At 47.7% G+C, this 17,595-nt stretch overlaps 1 protein-coding gene across 2 annotated transcripts in view; it reads left to right on the top strand.

Annotated features, from left to right (window-relative positions):
• Nucleotides 1-17,595, top strand: part of ACOT12 (acyl-CoA thioesterase 12) — a 546,146-nt gene that overhangs the window by 143,664 nt on the left and 384,887 nt on the right. For both annotated transcript variants that reach the window (XM_086960839.1, XM_086960840.1), the window contains exon 3: nt 13,374-13,434. In XM_086960839.1, coding sequence (XP_086816965.1) covers nt 13,374-13,434 — 61 coding nt within the window. The remainder of the gene's footprint in view (nt 1-13,373; nt 13,435-17,595) is intronic.

Here is a 17,595-nt window from a genome sequence, read left to right as displayed (position 1 = left end):
AGATGAGGTGGGGGGGACTGTGGCATTTCTCAGGTAGGCGGCTAACTCTAAAATAGATGCAGTATGTTACTGGTGATGTCTGCTCTGCACGCTTCGATTGTACATAAGGGTCTCCTGTTGAGCAGCTTTAAAAACACCTATAGGCACTATGTAATCATCCATTCTTTGCTGGGATAAATCCCATCACATCATAGTGCTCAAAAACCTTTCCCTAAGTGCATTTTGGGTCAGTTACTGTCCAGTTACAAGCCAACATTTCTGTCCCTCTGGTTGAACCCTCCGGCGCCCAGCTTCCTCCCAGGTAGGTGCTCTGAGTATTGGGGTTTGGGGGAGAAGGGTACTACAGCACAGAAGTGTTGAGGTCACAGCAAGCAGAGCTTGCCTCTGACCCTGTTTATCTCTCACAACCATGTCCCATGAGACAATTGCACCCTCAGATGTTTCACTGCTTCTACATCACACATGGCCTTCAGATGTAGTAAAAATACCCGGGCAGGCTTGGAGACTGCAGTAACTTGACCACTTGCTCAAAACACCCGACGCTTCCCCCACACTCCCTTCAACATCTCATACACCCTGTGCCCTCCCAGCGCTCCCAAATTAGGCAGAGTGCTGAAGTCTCCTACATTGCTCTACAAAGACTAGTTAACCCCGTCCATGCTTATGACGAGCTCAGCTCGTCATGAGGCACAGTGGAGCTGTGAATGCAGGCAGCAGTCGCTGGCCACCATAGCTTCCATTTAAGGTTCTTGGTTGTTGTCTTCGGAGGTGAATTTAAACACTTCCCAGCACTGATGGCCTTTCAGAGTTACTGATGTGCTACGAAATTCCTTTTCCTTTACCTTTAGATTAGTTCTCCTCAAAATGCAATACCTCAGCATCAGTTGCAAGATGTCCATGTATGCAGACTTTTATGAACAGTATAGATCTAATTTCAAAGCGATGGAGCAATGCACAAGAGTAAAGAATATATAGGAGTATGGCTGACAGAGAGGTGTGTGGTTCCTTACTTTGAAGAGGGATGAATCTGGAGTTGCTTCCATTAGCAAAGGAGGGGTGGGGCTTGTCGAGTGTGTATCAGCATCGTATTCCATTCCCTGGTGTACAGCAGGTAAAGATCTGTCCTTTAGTCCCCTTCTTTCTTGCACTTTCTTATCTTGAGTTTGCTTATGTTGAGTCTGTGGATTTGCTGCTCTGGTACCGTGGAGTAATGAAGCTTTAATGCCTTGAAGCAGACTTTGAAATGATGCAGGTGGGAGTGGGCACCAGTAGAGTTTTCAAAACATGGATGCGGTTCAATCATATGTCTTCACATCCATGTTCAGTTATGCCAAGGTGCAGATGATGCTATTTAGGGTTCAGGTGCGAGTTTCAGATGTCAGCAAGCGTGGGTGTTCCCACCTTCAATGTATGTGGAGATAGCGATTGGGTGACTGCTATGAGGTTGTATTGTGGTAGACATTGCATGACTCTGCAGGCAGAGCTGGCACCAGTCAGTCTAAGTCTTTCTGTAGTATGAGTTGTTTTTTTGACAATCAACTTTATTGATTTTATAGAACCAAGATAAAGTTACACTAACAGCACAGTGCCCACGTTCATATGATTGACAATATAAAGCATCAGATATGAAGTCACATGGTGAGCACATTGAATGGGCATTTGACATGATGAACAAGTGGGGACAGTGTGGCAAGAACAAGCGTCCCTCTTCTCAGCACCTATCTGGTCTGCCCATTTGCCCCACACCCTCTCATACTTGGCTGGACAGCCCCTGGCCTCAAACAAGGGTTTTTCCTGAGCAGCACACCAGTCCACCCCCCGGTGCCATTTGGTGATCGTGGGGGGGTCAGGCCACGCCCAGGCCATGGCGATGTCTCGCTTGGCCACCACTATGGCAGTACCTAGGAATAATTTGTCTGCCCGGGACCCATCTAGACCATCAGTAATGCCCGGAAGAAGAAGACGCAGGGGATCATGGGGTACTTGATATCCCAAAATGTGTGTAAGGTCTGTCTCTATTTTATCCCAATACCTTGTGAGGCGGGGGCACATCCAGACCATATGGAAGAAGTCAGCCGGGTGATGCTCGCATCGCTCGTAGTCGGGTGAGGCCCGCAGACCCACTTTGTGCAGCCGGTCTGGGGTAAGATACGCGGTGTGGAGGTAGTAGGTCTGGACAAGAAGGAGTCTGGCCAAGGTAGTGATCTGCTTGGGGGCCATCAGACGTCCCACCTGTCCTCCTCATCAAGGGGACCCAGCCAACCCTCCCAGCGAGTCCTAAGCAGATTTAGAGATGTGGGGCTGTTGTTAATGAGAGTGCGGGATATGGTTGATATGCCTCCACTCCAGAGATGCCCCATCATGACCTGTCCTTCTAGGGGGCTGAACTCAGGAAGCGTGGTTCCCGCGGAGATATGTGAGTTGAGGGCTTGCCAAATTTGCAAGTATCTGTAGAATTGTGAGGTGGGGAGGAAGCGACTCTGTAAGTCCTGAAAAGATCGTATATGATCCCCTACCCACACATCTCCCCGGCAGGGAGATTCCAATGTGATCCCAGTGTGTAAACCCTCGTAATGCTGCTACCTTGCCGAGCCATGCACCCTGCTGAAGCGGCGTTTGTTGGGTCAATTTAGCTTCCAAGCGTGAATGAAGCAAGGCCGAACGCCAGGCCAGAAAGACCGTTCGGGTCACTGCTGGGAGTGTCTGGGGAATGGGGAAGCTGTAAAGGAGGGCTTGGATTTGAGGAAAGTCCATGCCCGGAGTTCGGTTTGATAAGCTGGGTCAGAACATCCTCCTGTAAACCAATCATGGAGAACCATTAGCCTTGTCGCCAGATAGTATAGGTACAAGTCAGTCATGCCCATTCCTCCATCAAAGGACAGAATACAGCAACGGTCGAGGGACATGCACAGTCTGCCCACGCCCCTTAAGAATCGTGCGATCATTGAATCGATCTCTCTGAACAAGCTACGGGGGTAGTGGAAGGTAGTATTTTGAATGATATATAAGAATTGAGGGAGGATCATAATTTTAAATAATGCCACCAGTCCGAGTGGGTTGAGTGGTAGGGTTTTGCCAGCGACTGGGGTCTTTCCTGGTCCGCTTAACCAGTGGGGTGACGTTCAGTGCCCATTCCAATTCCGGGAGTAGGGCTACCCATATGCCAAGGTATTTAATCGACTGCCATCTAATAGGTATATTAGACTGCCAGTCGAAGCATTCCCTCGAGGGATGGAGAGGTACAAGAGCTGACTTAGCTGGGTTCAGCCGGAGGCCCGAAACCTTCTCAAAGCCCTGGAGGGATTGGAGGCATCTGGGGCCAGAGTGGGCCAGGTCAGCGAGGAAGAGCAGCACGTCATCTGCATATAATGCGATTTTATCCACGTTTTGACTTTCCCATGACCAGCCCTGTATTAGGTCATCTGCACGGATTAGGCATGCCAGAGGCTCCATCGCTAGTGTAAAAAGGAGTGGGGAGAGGGGGCAGCCCTACCTCCTGCCTCTCCGGATTGGAAATACTTCAGAGAGAGAGCCTTTGACCAACACCCTGGCTTGGGGATTTGAGTAGAGGACATGGACAGACCGGCAGAAATGTTGACCCCTGCCCATCATTGTAAGTACGTTATCGAGATATCGCCAGTCCACCGTATCAAAGGCCTTCTTGAAGTCTACAAGAAGGAGCGTTAAGTAAGGGGTGAGCACCTGACAGTTGGCGAGTGCCAAGTAGTGGCGCCGTATGCAGTGTCTAGTTGCATGAGCAGGTATGAAGCCATATTGATCCGGGTTGATCAATGTGGCGAGGAGTGGGCATAGGTGCTGGGCTAAAACGGTGGTATGGATTTTAAGTTCGGTGATGATCAGGGAGATTGGTCGGTAGTCTGCGCAGGACGACAAGGGTGGCTGAGATTTAGGTATAACCACAATTGTGACTACGTCTGTCTCTGGAGGGAACGCTCCGTACTCCACCACGTGACGGAACAAGGCCGTGAGGTGTGGGACCAATTGTTTGCGGTAGGATGCATACTACTCTTGAGGGAACCCATCAGGGCCCGGAGTTTTCTGGGACGCTAGTAATGAAATCGCTGCTCTTATTTCCTCTGGGGAGAAGGGGTGGTCCAGCCTAGCGTCTTCCGTTTGCGACAGGCAGGGAATGCGGAGCCGCAAGGGACTAAGGAAGTCCACAAGATTGTCGTGCAGCTGGCAGGCCAAGATAGTGTAAGAGTAAAAACCAACGAAAGCTTGCGCAATCTCCGGGGAGGTACGGCAGACGGCTCCTGTGGGGTCTCGGATCTCGGGGATTAGCCGAGATGCCAAGGGGTAGGAGGTCAGCCTGTGGAGGAGCCTCCCATTTTTGTTCCACGACCCATATACGCAGGTGACAGGTGGGCACCACAACAGTTTGGCCGACTCTAGTGCGGTTTGTTTAATCTCATCCCGCACGGCTGCTGCCGCCGTTCTTGGGGCTTGGTAAGGGATCCGGTCAGTCTCCAGGCTGCCTCAAGGAGTGCAAGCTGACCATCACAGGCCCGCTGCTGTGCCCGAAAGTGGCCCTTGGCCACTCTGCGGATGGTAGCTTTACCAGCCTCCCAAAGGATACTAGGTGAGGTCACCGAACCCAGGTTTGTGAGTAAATAGTGTTTAAGTTCCTCTCCCACGGCTTTGCGAAATTCTTTGTTTTGAAGGTACCAGGCATTCAAATGCCATATGGGGCAAAGCCCAACAGGGGTGTGGCCTAGGTGCATGAGTACTGCTAAATGGTCAGAGATTCCTTGGGGAAGAATGGAGGCATTGGTCACTTGCTGGCAGCCCAGGGTGGCATAAAAATCATGTTGATTCAAGTGTGGGAGTGGTGTGCCGCTGAGGTGTGTGTGTAATGTGGGGTGCGAGGGTTCCAGACCCTCCATACGTCACATAGGCCCAAGTTGGCCGCCCCTTCAGACAATTTCTTGGCATTGAACAACCCGGTAGAGGAGGGGATACCTGTAGAGTTAAGAGTGGGCTGAATAACCGCGTTAAAGGCCCCACCAAGGATCATATGACCTTCGGGTAGGTTGGAGATGCTTTTAGTGAGATGTTGTAGTGTTGAGGCAAGGTTCGTGGGTGGAACGTAGATAGAGAAGAGGTGAAGGACAGCACAACCCAGCGTCCCTGAGAGAATCACGAAGCACCCCTGTGGGACTTCAGCGACTTGGGAGAGGACAAATGGGAAGTGCCACGCTCTGTCGAAGCCATAGCGTGCTAGAAAGGCACAGCGTGATACCAGGAGGTTGGTTTCTTGGAGCAGGAGAATGTCGGGAGAGTGTCGCTGGGCATACTTCAGTACTGCTGTGCGTTTAATTCCATCAAGCAGACCGTTTACATTCCAGAACATAACCAGGAGAGAGTGATGTTCTTGGGGTGTGTGCGTCATGTGGGGTGCGAGCTACAGAGGGCAACTTGGGCTGGGCACAGGAGTGGGCCCGGGGTGAGGAATGAGCGTGACATTTCAAGTTGCGTCCAGTGTGCGGGAGCACCATGTGTTTGCGATGCGGTATCATGAAAGTGCGGTGTGCTGAGTGGAATGGAAAATGAGATGTAGAACTGAAAGGGAATTATAGGACAACGGTCCTGACCCCTCCCCCACCTTATACTTCCGAAACCAAAGCATCTGTCGCCCTATAACGTGATAAGAAACCAACTAAACTATAGTGTTTAGTACAGGAGATTTATGGTGGACCCCTCTACTTATGCCGGATACAAATGCAGCATTGACAATGTCAAATTCTACAGCACAACATGGCAGGATACATAGACCTATGTCCTTAGGTGGTGATGATTCCCCGTGTCGGATTTGCCACCCCTTCACAGAACTTTCCTTACTGGGCTGCGGGAGAGGCCAGAGTCTGTGGCCACTCCGTCTAGGGCACCCCGGGGAGTGCGCTCTCTGGAGGAGTCGTCGGCTGATCTGTTCCTTTGCCTGTGTTGAGAAATGAAGGGGGAGGATCCGACGCCAGGTCCCTGGCCAGTCGGGCTCCGCGATCCGGGCGCGCCGGTCTGACCACCCTGCCATCTGCGAGATTGCGTGCGCCTCCTGCGTTGTTTAGGGGACAGTGGCTGAGAGGTCTGCGGACCCGAATGGGTAGATGAGGGGAGCAGAGGAGGCCCCAAGGGGCGCTCCTTGGTCAACCAAGTTCAGGTGGCCTGAGAGGAGTTGAAGAATTGGGTCTTGCCTTTGAAGATGACCCTGAGGCGGGCAGGGAAGAGGAGTCTGTACTGGAGGCCGAGGTTTACAGTTTCTGCTTGACCTCAGTGTATGAGCGCGACCCAGTCTGCAGTTCCTTGGTGTAGTCCGGGAAGATCATGAGGGTACAGTTTTGGAACTTCAGTGGGCCCAGGGTCCGAGCTTCCGTAGGATTTCATCTCGATCCTTGAATTTGAACACTAGGCCTGGGAGGTAAATTCAGTTCCGCTCGCGGAATTTGGTTAATTTGGCATTCCGCGGAGAATGCGGCATTGCCCAAAATGCCGCGATCCACAGCTCCGCGGAATTTTTTGCTTGTTTGCGCTTTCAAAATGCGTGTTCGCAAAATATTTTTCCCCAAGCACGCAAACAGCATTTCCGAACAGGAAAAAAAGCATTGCAAATGGGTGGAACAAGCAATTCCGCGTGTTCGCAGAACTTTTGCATGCTCACAGAGATTTTTTTACAGTTTTGCAGAGCTTTGCGTAGCGCAACTACGCAAATTCCGCCCACCCCCATTGAACACTTGCACAATTATAGGGTGATGTGGGCTCCAGGTGATGGGTTGTGGGTGAGCCACCGGTGGACTTGCTCGATCGCAAACCAGGGAGAGAGTGTGTCCTTAGGCATCCAGGACTATATCTAAGTTTCGATGAAGGTGGCCATCTGACAGAGTTCCCTGCCCTCTTGAAAACCCACTAAGAGCAAGTTGTTGCGGCGCGAGCGATTTTCAGAGTCCTCGGCTCTCTTATGTAGGTCTGTGGTGTGGGATTACAGACGGGCATCCTGCTCCTGCAGTTGATAGACGACATCCTTCACTGTGGAGAGGCGAGACACAGCTTCTGATATGCCTGCAGTGGCATTACACAGGCCTTGTCTGAGGATAGACATGTCCACCCAGACTTCCTCGATGTTCTCCTCTACTGACGTCCGGGTCACGTCTATGGCTTTGAGGATGGTGGCCAGGTCATTGCTCGGAAGGGATGGACCACCCACTGCCCTCCCCGGGATGCTTTGGTCCACCATGGTGAATTGGTCCATTTTAGTTTGTGTGTGGGTGGCAGAGGATTTCGGCCCATGGTCTTTCCTCATTTTGGTGAAGGGAGGGCGCTTTAGATCCGAGTTAATAGGACTTTGAGCAAGACCCCTTAGTCACAGGTCATCAGGGCACTCAGATCTGGTGGTGTATATCAGGGCTGGGGCCAGCCAGGGCCCGGGGGGAGCAGGACTCCAATGCTCCAAAGTCGTCAGGTTGTAGATCAGCAACAGGATCGAACCAGGTCACATCACCAGGAAGCAGGGGTGCCAGGCCAGGTCCCCACCAGCCCAGGGGTGGGACAGGCCGGAGGCCGTGAAGGAGGAATTGTGTATTGTGGATCTCCCTCGCACAGGATGCAGAGTGGGGCCTCTGAGGAGAAACCAACGCTTCGTATGACTAGGACAGTAGTCCGCGGTGGCTGGGCATTCAAGTGGTGGTCCCGTCGCGGAATGGCAACTGTCCGCCTAGGACGTTCGCTCTGGATGGAGTTATGAGCGGCGGATGTGTAGGTCATCAGAGGTAGGGTCCGGTCCCCACCAGAAGCCCTCCACTCCACAACAGCTCCCTCCACACAGCATTACCACCAAGCCTCCATCCACAGAACCTCTTTGGGGCTTAGCAGCGATGGGACAGGCCCCAGCCGGTGTAGAAGACCTCCCGTGGGTTGCACCACACAGTCATTGGCTGAATCTTGGGTGGAGCCCGTTCTGGGGGAAGATGCGGGGCCGACGCGCTCTATGCACTCTGTTGTGGCCTCTTTGGGGTTCAGGAGCACACCAGGGCCATGGGAGGCCGCGAGTAGCGGTGAGACGAATGTAATAGTCGGGGTTAGAGTTACTGCAGCCAGTCCCCCGCGTGAGTGCGCCATGGATTCAGCCCTGGGGCCCAGCCCTCAGAGCAGGTCCAGGGAGGGTCGGGGGTTGCGGGCTCGGGCTCAAGGTGTAGCTCATTTCGCCGCAGGCAACCAGGAGCACCATGAAGGCAGGGCAGGTCCAGCGCGCAGGCCGTCAGCACTCAAGCGCTTCAATGAAGGGGGGGAGAAGGAGCGAGTGGCCGAAGCCTCTCCTCCCGACCCCTGCTGCTCGATCAGTGCAGTGGAGACCCTCCGTCACAGTCCCACAGCGATGCCACTTCAAGGTAGTGCTGGCTAGGGGGCCCTGTCTTAGACAGCTACCCTCCGCACCGCCTTCCCCCGCACTCACCGGGGCTCCCCAGGGCGGCGTTCAGGCACTGGTTGGGTGTAGGGGTGCGCAGGTGCTGGTTCAAGGGACAACTGCGGCGGCCACCACCGGGCACAGGCACAGCGGGCCCTGCCTGGCTCCTGAGCGTCACTCGGTCCAACGAGGGTTGTAATTGGACTGGGTGGGACGTGTGGACAGCGGGTCCACCTCGCCGCCCGAGTTGACGGCCGATCCCCAAGCGTTGTCTCAGTGTAGCTGCCAGATCTGGTTGTGGTGGTGCCGGAGTCCCCCGACAATCACAGGGACGCAAGACACGGTTGGGCAAAGGAGAGCTCAGACCAGGCCGCAAGACCAGGCGTCTCACCTCAGATCGCTGAAGGTGGAAGCAGCGCCGGGCCTCTAAGTCCTCTTTTCACTGCCGCCAGACGGTCTCTCTGGCTACCTAGTCGCCAGATAGGGCTCTTGGGTCTCGGGCAGGCCATCTTGGCTGCTGGGCACAAAGCGGGCCATTTGCAGCAGGCGTCACCGCAGACAGGTGCCCCAAGTTGTGGGAAAGCAGTAGCTGTAGGATACTAAGTCAGATAGCTCCTGATCTTGGCGAATCGTGGGGTGGATGACAGGGGTCTGGAGCACTCCTAGAGTGCGGCCTCCATCTTGACGCGCCAAGCCATGCCAATGTAGTGTGAGTTTTAAAGCTGAAACTGGTATCAGTGTACAATCCTAATCATTTGGCGTTGATCTACTATTGAGTTGTAAAGCTATCCATCTTGATTGCAGAGAGTCAGTCACATTATGTTTTTGCTTGCAGTCATTGGCAATTCACACAAACTCTGTCTGCAGAGGTTTGGGCTTTGGTTAGGCTTTAGAGGTACACGCTTGGATGGTGAAGAAACTCTCAGGTGGTTAAAGCAGCTGTTTTTTTATTTATTTTTTATTTGTATGGCGCACAAATCATCCCCAAGGGGATCTCTCGGCGCCCACGATGAGGTCTGGTGGAACAAACTCGCTTAGAATAGCCATGTCTTAAGCATCTTCTTAAATTGTGTATATTGTTTGATCAAGCTGTCAGGTGTAGTCAGATATTCTCTGCACAGTGGTAGATCTTGATGTTCTTGTTTACCAGCAAAATCAAGAGCTTTCATGAGCTGTGTTCTATGTTTCCTGCATTTGTTCATATTTTAAGGATTTATAGAATATGTTGTTAAGGTAGGAGGATTTTTATATTGAAGCTCTGCCTAAATGAGAGGATATGGAGCTGGGCCTTGCAGTTGATGGTACTGAAAGACACTGAGAGGGTGAGAATATTCAGGAGATGCATAATTTCATCGATAATCTAGAGTGAGTCACCAATCAACTAGATTGTTGGTAACTCTGACCTCTACTGTTGCCTGCCAACTTATTGGTAGTCCCACAGGAAGGTGTTGCACTTGACCTTCTCAGCAGATAAGTCTTTTGATAATATTGTCTAAAACTTTGGCTGTTTTTGGCAAGACTGTTGAGGTTCACTTTTTCCAGAAAAGATAGGGTATGTCAATTCTGTAGACCTTTTCAATTAAAAAAGTTATTTTGTTCAGTAGTGCACGTTTTGACATGTTCAAGGGGCGATTCTCAAGTGGTCTTGAAACAGTGCTTTATGGCTTTGAAAACAACTTTGCTGTGGTTTGATACTGTATTGATGGTATGTATCAGTGTAGTAAGATGCCTTGGCTTGGGTGATGAGTTTCCTGAGGCTTGATTAGAGTTGTTTGTGGGGCGGGCGGGGGGGGGGGGGGGGATCTCAAGACCTCCACTGTGACCCACCATGCAGAGACAATCCTCTGTGCATATGACGGGCACATGGTTTAGGCTGAAAAGTTCCTTTATGAGGATACACCCCACCCAAGCCACCCACCCACCCACACTGATGTGATTCAGGAACAAAATCCTCCAGTGTATAACCACTGTTGGATAAATCGCAATCACAGACTCATGCCTGAACAAAACACCAAGAGGCCAAATAATTTGACAAATACTGCACTATCCTAATACCCATTAACCTAACGTCACACAAATGAGGTGGTTTTTGTGATATTTTAGCTTTCTAAAGGCTACAACGTTGAAAAGCAGTTTTGAATCAAAGATCCCTAAACTAATGAGTGGATAGAATAATTCTTCATCTGTTGCAGGTATTTAACCATTAAAGTCAAATGCCTCTTTGCACTATGTCAGAAATCTAAACTTCAAATGACTGTCTCCAAGATGATTACTGCATGATGGCGGGAGCCTAATTCTAAGCAGGTGAAGGTGTAGCATCACAATTTCAAAAGACAAATTAACCTGAGTTGCAGGAAAATGTACACTCCAAAAAACACCTGGGGTTCTGGCTCATGCGGTGTGCCCCATCCACTTTACTTTTGTTTAGTTTGCTTTTATCCAGCCATATAATACCACTTGGCAGTGAAAATAAATAGATAGACACACAAAACAAGTATAGATCCAGTTGTAAGCTGCACACTTGTGAAATACACCACACCATTTTGCAAGATGTTGATAAAATGGCACGCATGTGAACTATCAATAAATTAATTACCACGTTAGTCACACAATCAACACACCAAATAAAGAATGATCAAATTGGGGCCTTATGTGACATAAATAGAAGGAAGGGGCTGTTTAATAGATTTTGATTTAACCCCTTTACTGCTAAGGCTATTTTCCTTCTTTTATGTAATTTCCATTGAAATCAATGGAAAGTCCATGACGAGTTACCCTTGTCATTAGCGGCGAAGAGGTTAAGCTCCACTAGCACGAATTCTGCCATGATTCTGGCCTTAATCTGCTATCTAAAATCTCTGTAGCGTGGTTGGTGGCTTCATGCCATCAGTGACTTATTAGTAATGACAATGTTACCCCAGGGTTTGTCATCAAAACCAGTGTAGTGGTTTCTTTATCACACCTGACTTAATGAACTCCACCAGTGCAGACAGATTTCTGAAGTTAATTTAACTTAACTGAGCTCCTCCAATGATGCTCATCATTCCAACCTACCAGGGCAGAATATGGCACATTTGAGGACAGTGTTTTGTCAATTTCTCGAAGCTTGGGTTTATTGAGTGCAAAGAACTTAAACTACCAAGTTATTGGTTGAGTTCTGAGAAGAGTTTCTTGGGCATTCTTTATAAGCAGCTTCAATCAACTTCATTGCACATTTAGTAATTTATAAATACCCAAGCATACCTATTTATTCTCTCACTTATAAAAGGGCTTATTTTTACAATGGAACATGGGAAAGAAAATACAGTTCCACTTGAGTTTTCTACACCCAAGACAGCAGCCAAATGCCTGTTATTATAGTTGTAAATATGAAGATTTACCATTATTGAAGGCCCGCTGACTACTTCCAATCTTATGTTGTGGTTTGATACACTTTTATCAGTCAATTAAATTTAATTCAATAAATCTTTATTCGGATATAAAATATCCATAAAAGCACAAAACAAAATACCAGAAAAATGTACATTTAAAAACATTACACAATTTAAAACAGTAAGCACACAGGAGCCTGTGATATGTAACATACACAGCAATAAAATATCATGTATTACGAAAGGACAACAATGTGCAAAGCAGCCAATTCTCAAAAACTTATGGCAAATTGTCAAAAACTTATGGCAAAATTTCTCATTGGCAGGTAGCAACATAGTTTGATAAAGTGCAAAGAGATTTAACAGATAGCAGCATAATATGGTATGGATGCGGTCAAATGTAAACAACTAGAAGCATAGTACATTAAAGTGCAATCAAATATACGCTGTAAAGTTAGCACCGTGAAGCACATGGCAACAATTTCTCCACAGGACCATCCAAAGTCCAAGCTTAAGATCCATGTCAAATAGCAGCAAGATATAATTAAGTGCAATCAAGTCTATATTATAAAGTACTCATTGAGGCACGTGAACGAACTGCCATTTTCAAAAAAGTGCTGACACAAAAAATCAAATCTTCCCTCTTAAGTTTAAGGATTTCCATATAGGCTGTTCTATAGTTAATAATAGCAAGTGCCTTGAAAAAAGGAATCTAGAATTGTTTAGCATATTTTTGATAAAAATTACAAAAGAATAAAAAATGTAACATTGAGTGATTACCACGATTGGCGCAGGGACAAGGCATTTGCTAAAGATTGATGTTAAAGCCTATAGGGAAGCACAATAAGTATTTTAAGATGCCTGCCCTAATGCGAAAGAGCAAACTTCTCTCCCAGCGACTTATGTCCTTCAGAAGGTAGCTGGGTGGCAAATATGATGGGAGTAATTAGAGTCCACCAGGGACATGTACAGTGCAACTGATGATTTTGAAAGTTCTATTGCATGCCGCATTCATATAAAGCCTCCTGAAGGTCTTTTAATTTATGCCCTCCATGTCACTTGGATTTAAAAAGATATGGTCAAAATTCACTCTAATCAGGCTTTCCCTATAAGTGGTAAGCCACGTTATATCCCCACTCTTATCACATTTAAGGCAGTCAGATATAATTTCTCTTGTTAACGTTGGTGCTGGATTTTGTCAAACTTTTAGCCAAAATATGGCTGGGCGAGACCTAATATAGTCCTCAATATAAAACAATTTTAACTCCTTCTGGAAAACAAAATGTGAGGACGAAATTGGTGCCTCCAAAGTCAGTCAAATATCAGCAAGTTTAATAAGGATAATATCACTTTAACTTTCAATTTTTGGGGTATAGAATTGTTTCTAATCACAAGCTACAGTGAGACATTTTAGAAATGGTGCCTGCAATCAGATAATGCATTAGATATTGCCTTGATATAGTGTCTTATGGGCTGACATTAGACAGTAAGAAATAATGCAAAAGCATTTAGTCTCATGAACTAACTGATGGTATATTTTATTGTTGCAACTTTTGTTATATGTCAGGATTTCTGTTTCCTACTTTCAGGATTGGCCAAGTCATCAGCATAAAGGCAAAGGTTACCAGAGCCTTCAATACGAGTATGGAGGTAAGAAATGCAGATTTCCAATTCTGCAAATTGTCTGCCTATGCAAATATCAAATGTACTGCAATTCTACAAGCTGTTTTTGTCTAAACATGAGATCAGTCAATGTGCTAGAACCTATGCAGTGACAGGAGTTCTAATGTATTTTGCTCTTGTGAACATATTCATCGTTCAGAGCGGGTCTAACCTAGTCTACCTAAGATGCCACCCCACCTTGGGTTCTGAAATAAAATACGTTATAATGATGAAGATGTGGTGCAATATTCCCCATAAACGGTTCTGATTATTCATGTGCTCAGATCACCAGGAGGAAGAAAGGATCTCCTTCATGCCTTCCAGAAATGCTAATGGCAGGAACCAGATATGCCTTCATAATAGGAATAAACTCTGGTCTGGCCCTTTTTATGCCAAGTGACCGAGCCTGTGCCTACAGTCCCACATAAGAAGGCTGGTAACCTATTGTGTGGTGGGTAGGGCAGTACTGCCAAACCTGCCGCACCCAGATATCTTGAAGCAACTTCTGCGATGAGTGAAAATAGGGATGGAGCGAGAAACATTGTTGAGATCCAGTCAAACCAAGAATCAAAATCCCAATACAGACAGAAACAGTTGATGTTCTGAAGTTTGTTGACGGAATTCATATTGACTTTAGCAGCACTGGAAAGATTGCTGAAATACCTATGCTTAATTTGTGCTGATATTTGCTGGTGCTGAACACCACCACTTATTTTTTAACACCATTACTTATTTATTTCAATCCACCACATGATGGAGCTGTTTTATGAGCCGATCTTATTAGCAGTGTGTAACAATTCAATTCACATTAAAAAAAAATAATACCAGCCCAGGCTATTCACACAGCTTTTGGTGATATGGAATTTTCAAACTTGTCACATTTGGTGATAGCTGGTAGGCATCGCTGTCACTGATATTTGGCAGCAATGGCAAGGGTAGTGGGTGGCGCAAACTTAGGTAGTCTCCCGTGAAATACCTTGGGCCCTGCCTCTTACATATTCAACAAATTAAGCATTGCAACTGCCCTTCCAGGAAATAACTCTTCACTGGTCCGGGATATTTCTTATTACTTTCTGAACTAGCTCACAAAGTATCTTTGGGACTGAGTAGTGTATGACTGAGATTAAACCCTTATGAAGAGGGACACACCAGGGGTGAACAATTCCCCCCCTTCTTCTTTGTGCTAGTAGTGGAACCACTTGTGTTGATTGTTTGCTAACAGGTAGTGATCGCGTGTATGCCTTGGGGGCGGAAGGGGAAGGTTGAGCCTCCACAACATGAAATGATATTACCAGTGAGCCAATTTAGAATTCTCTTTGAATGGTCAAGTCTTGAGCCTGAACGCCACAGGATCCATATGGATGCCTCGGTGTTGGGCTGAGCTCTGTAGGCGGTCCCCTGGCTCCATTAACACATGAGACTTCCAGTTTGCTACTACTCTGATATACTTAAACTGACTCCCTCATGAGAACCCCAAGGCTGACCACGTTCTCTCCCCTCACCCCCACTTCACACCAATGTTTGACAACCCAGACTTCTCACTGAGGATAGCGAAGAAAGACTTTGTTATATGGTCAGAGGCTGGATGTAGAATGTTACAGATAAACTATTTCCAACAAATTAGCAGCCATTAGGTCCTTAACAAAATGGGAGAAGCTCTTTATAACATACTAGCAGCCCGTCCCGACGTTGTCCGGGTATGAATTTCTGCCGGACAGTAGTATATTGTTTTGTAGGATTTTGTTTTGATAGCATTTCTTATCTGTGACAGGCCTGTGAAACGCTCCGATTCACAGTGCACTGCTGATGCACTTAAGAGTGCGCGTTCAGTAGTGTGTGAACTCGAGTTTCCCTACTTCATTTTTCCTTGCAATATTATATAGCACGAACTTGACAACATGGCATGAGCACAATTTACATTACAGAAGAACACATTCATTTGTGGTAGGCACGGGGAGACAAAGCGATTTGCCTGGAATCACAGGATGTTGAGCTGATGCCGAGATTCGAACGTAGCTCCCCAGCTCGAAAGTTCCCAATTCTAGAACTTGTGGCGGGAGGTGTGTCTAAAAGTGTATGTCGGTGCTGGCCATCAATGAGAAAGACCTGTGCATTTTTCAAATGGGTGGTGAAAAAATATGAGTATGTTGCTGGAGATGTGGGCCGCCGTGCCACCAATGTACTTACCGGGGAGGGTAAACCCCCATTATTCCGCAACTTTCTTTCCGCATACCATCACTCCGCATACTTTCATTACGAAAGTACCATGACTCCACAATGCCATTATAACGCATGGCATTACATTTTATATGCTTTTACCGCGCATACATTTACAACAAAATTCGTTGTAAATGCATGAATGGTAAAAGCATGTTTTTTTTTAAATGTTTGAATAAGGTAAGTATGGGTATAGGGGTATATGTTTTGGGGTACTGAGGGATATGTTTTGGGGTGTTTGGGTATTTTAAGGGCTCAGATATACTTTTGGGTTATGGGGTACAGGGGCCATGGTGCTATCGCGCCTTGACTATGGGAATGTGGTCTATAATGGCGCCCCAGACTACTTGATCCGCCGCCTTCAACAGATACAAAATCAGGCTGCCCGCCTGATTTACGGACTCCCTAAATTTCACCATGCCACCCCTCTGCTGCAATCTCTGCACTGGTTACCGGTGAAGGAGAGAGCTCTCTTCAAGTTGGGTTGCATGACTTACCAGGCTAGGTCAGGGACTGCCCCTGTCTTCCTTTGTGATGTCATATCACCTTACCTCCCGGCTAGAGAGCTCCGCTCATCTCACCAGGCCCTCTTGACAATCCCCCGCTTTAGGAAGAAGAGGTCCGGAGGGACGAGATTTGCGGTCCTAGCCCCATCCTTTTGGAATTCTCTCCCTTCCGCCCTCAGAGCTTCTACTTCCTATGCGGAATTCCGTAAACATCTTAAGACCTTCTTGTTCTCCAGATCCCTGGCAGTCTTGCCTCTGTCACTATGTCCACTGGTTCACCGCTACCTAGCGCCATGAAACCGTCCTGGTATAAGCGCGCTTTACAAATATGTTAAAATTCAAAATTCAAATTCAGGGGTAGTTTTAGGGTTTAAGGATAGGTATGGGTTTTGGGGTACAGGTTTTTTTTAGGGGTCAGGGCTAGATTTGGGTTTTGGGGTATAGGGGTATTTTCAGGGTTCAGGGTAGGTTTGGGTTTTGGGGTACAGGGGTATTTTAAGGGTTCAGGGCTAGGTTTGGGTTTTGGGGTACGGGGTATTTTTAGGGTTCAGGGCTAGGTTTGGGTTTTGGGGTATAGGGGTATTTTAAGGGTTCAGGGCTAGGTTTGGGTATTGGGGTACAGGGTTATTTTTAGGGTTCAGGGCTAGGTTTGGGGTACAGGGGTATTTTTAGAGTTCAGGGGTAGGGTTGGGTTTTGGGGTACAGGGGTATTTTAAGGGTTCAGGGCTAGGTTTGGATATTGGGGTACAGGGGTATTTTAGGGTTCACGGGTAGGTTTGGGTTTTGGAGTACCGTGGTATTTTTAGGGTTCAGGGCTAGTTTTGGGTTTTGGGGTACAGGGGTATTTTTAGGGTTCAGGGGTAGGTTTGGGTTTTGAGGTACAGAGGTATTTATAAGGTTCAGGGCTAGGTTTGGGTTTTGGGGTACAGGGGTATTTTTATAGGGTTAAGATGGGTTAGTGTTTAAGGGTGTTGGGGTATTTTAAGGAGTATGGGTGGGTTATGATTATGGGGTGCAGGGGTATTTAAAGGGAGCAGGATCGGATTAGCACACAATATGAGACATGGCATGAAGGGCGGAATGTACCACACGCCCCCAGCGTTTGTCATGCCCCCAGCAAACTCCCACAGCACAACGCAGACACGCCCACAAGGGACTACTTTGCTGGCATGGTTCTTTTACCTTTTAAATGTATATGGTGGGCGTCGGCATAGCCTATGTCCTTCTGCTGCATCTGCCCTTTCCAACACTGTATTGGGTGTTGTGATTGGTGCTGTGGTTCCTGAGATTACCCACCTCAAAGGTTTGCGCTCTCTCTTTATTATATTAGTATGAACAAGGGGCTAATTTATAATATCTATGGGGTATTGACAGATGTGAAATAAAATACAATGTGGACATACATGGAGGGTGGGGGGAATGGTCC

The sequence above is a fragment of the Lissotriton vulgaris genome, chromosome 3_1, assembly GCF_964263255.1.
Source record: "Lissotriton vulgaris chromosome 3_1, aLisVul1.2, whole genome shotgun sequence".
Taxonomy (NCBI): Eukaryota; Metazoa; Chordata; class Amphibia; order Caudata; family Salamandridae; genus Lissotriton; species Lissotriton vulgaris.
This window is presented reverse-complemented; position numbering and strand designations above follow the sequence as displayed.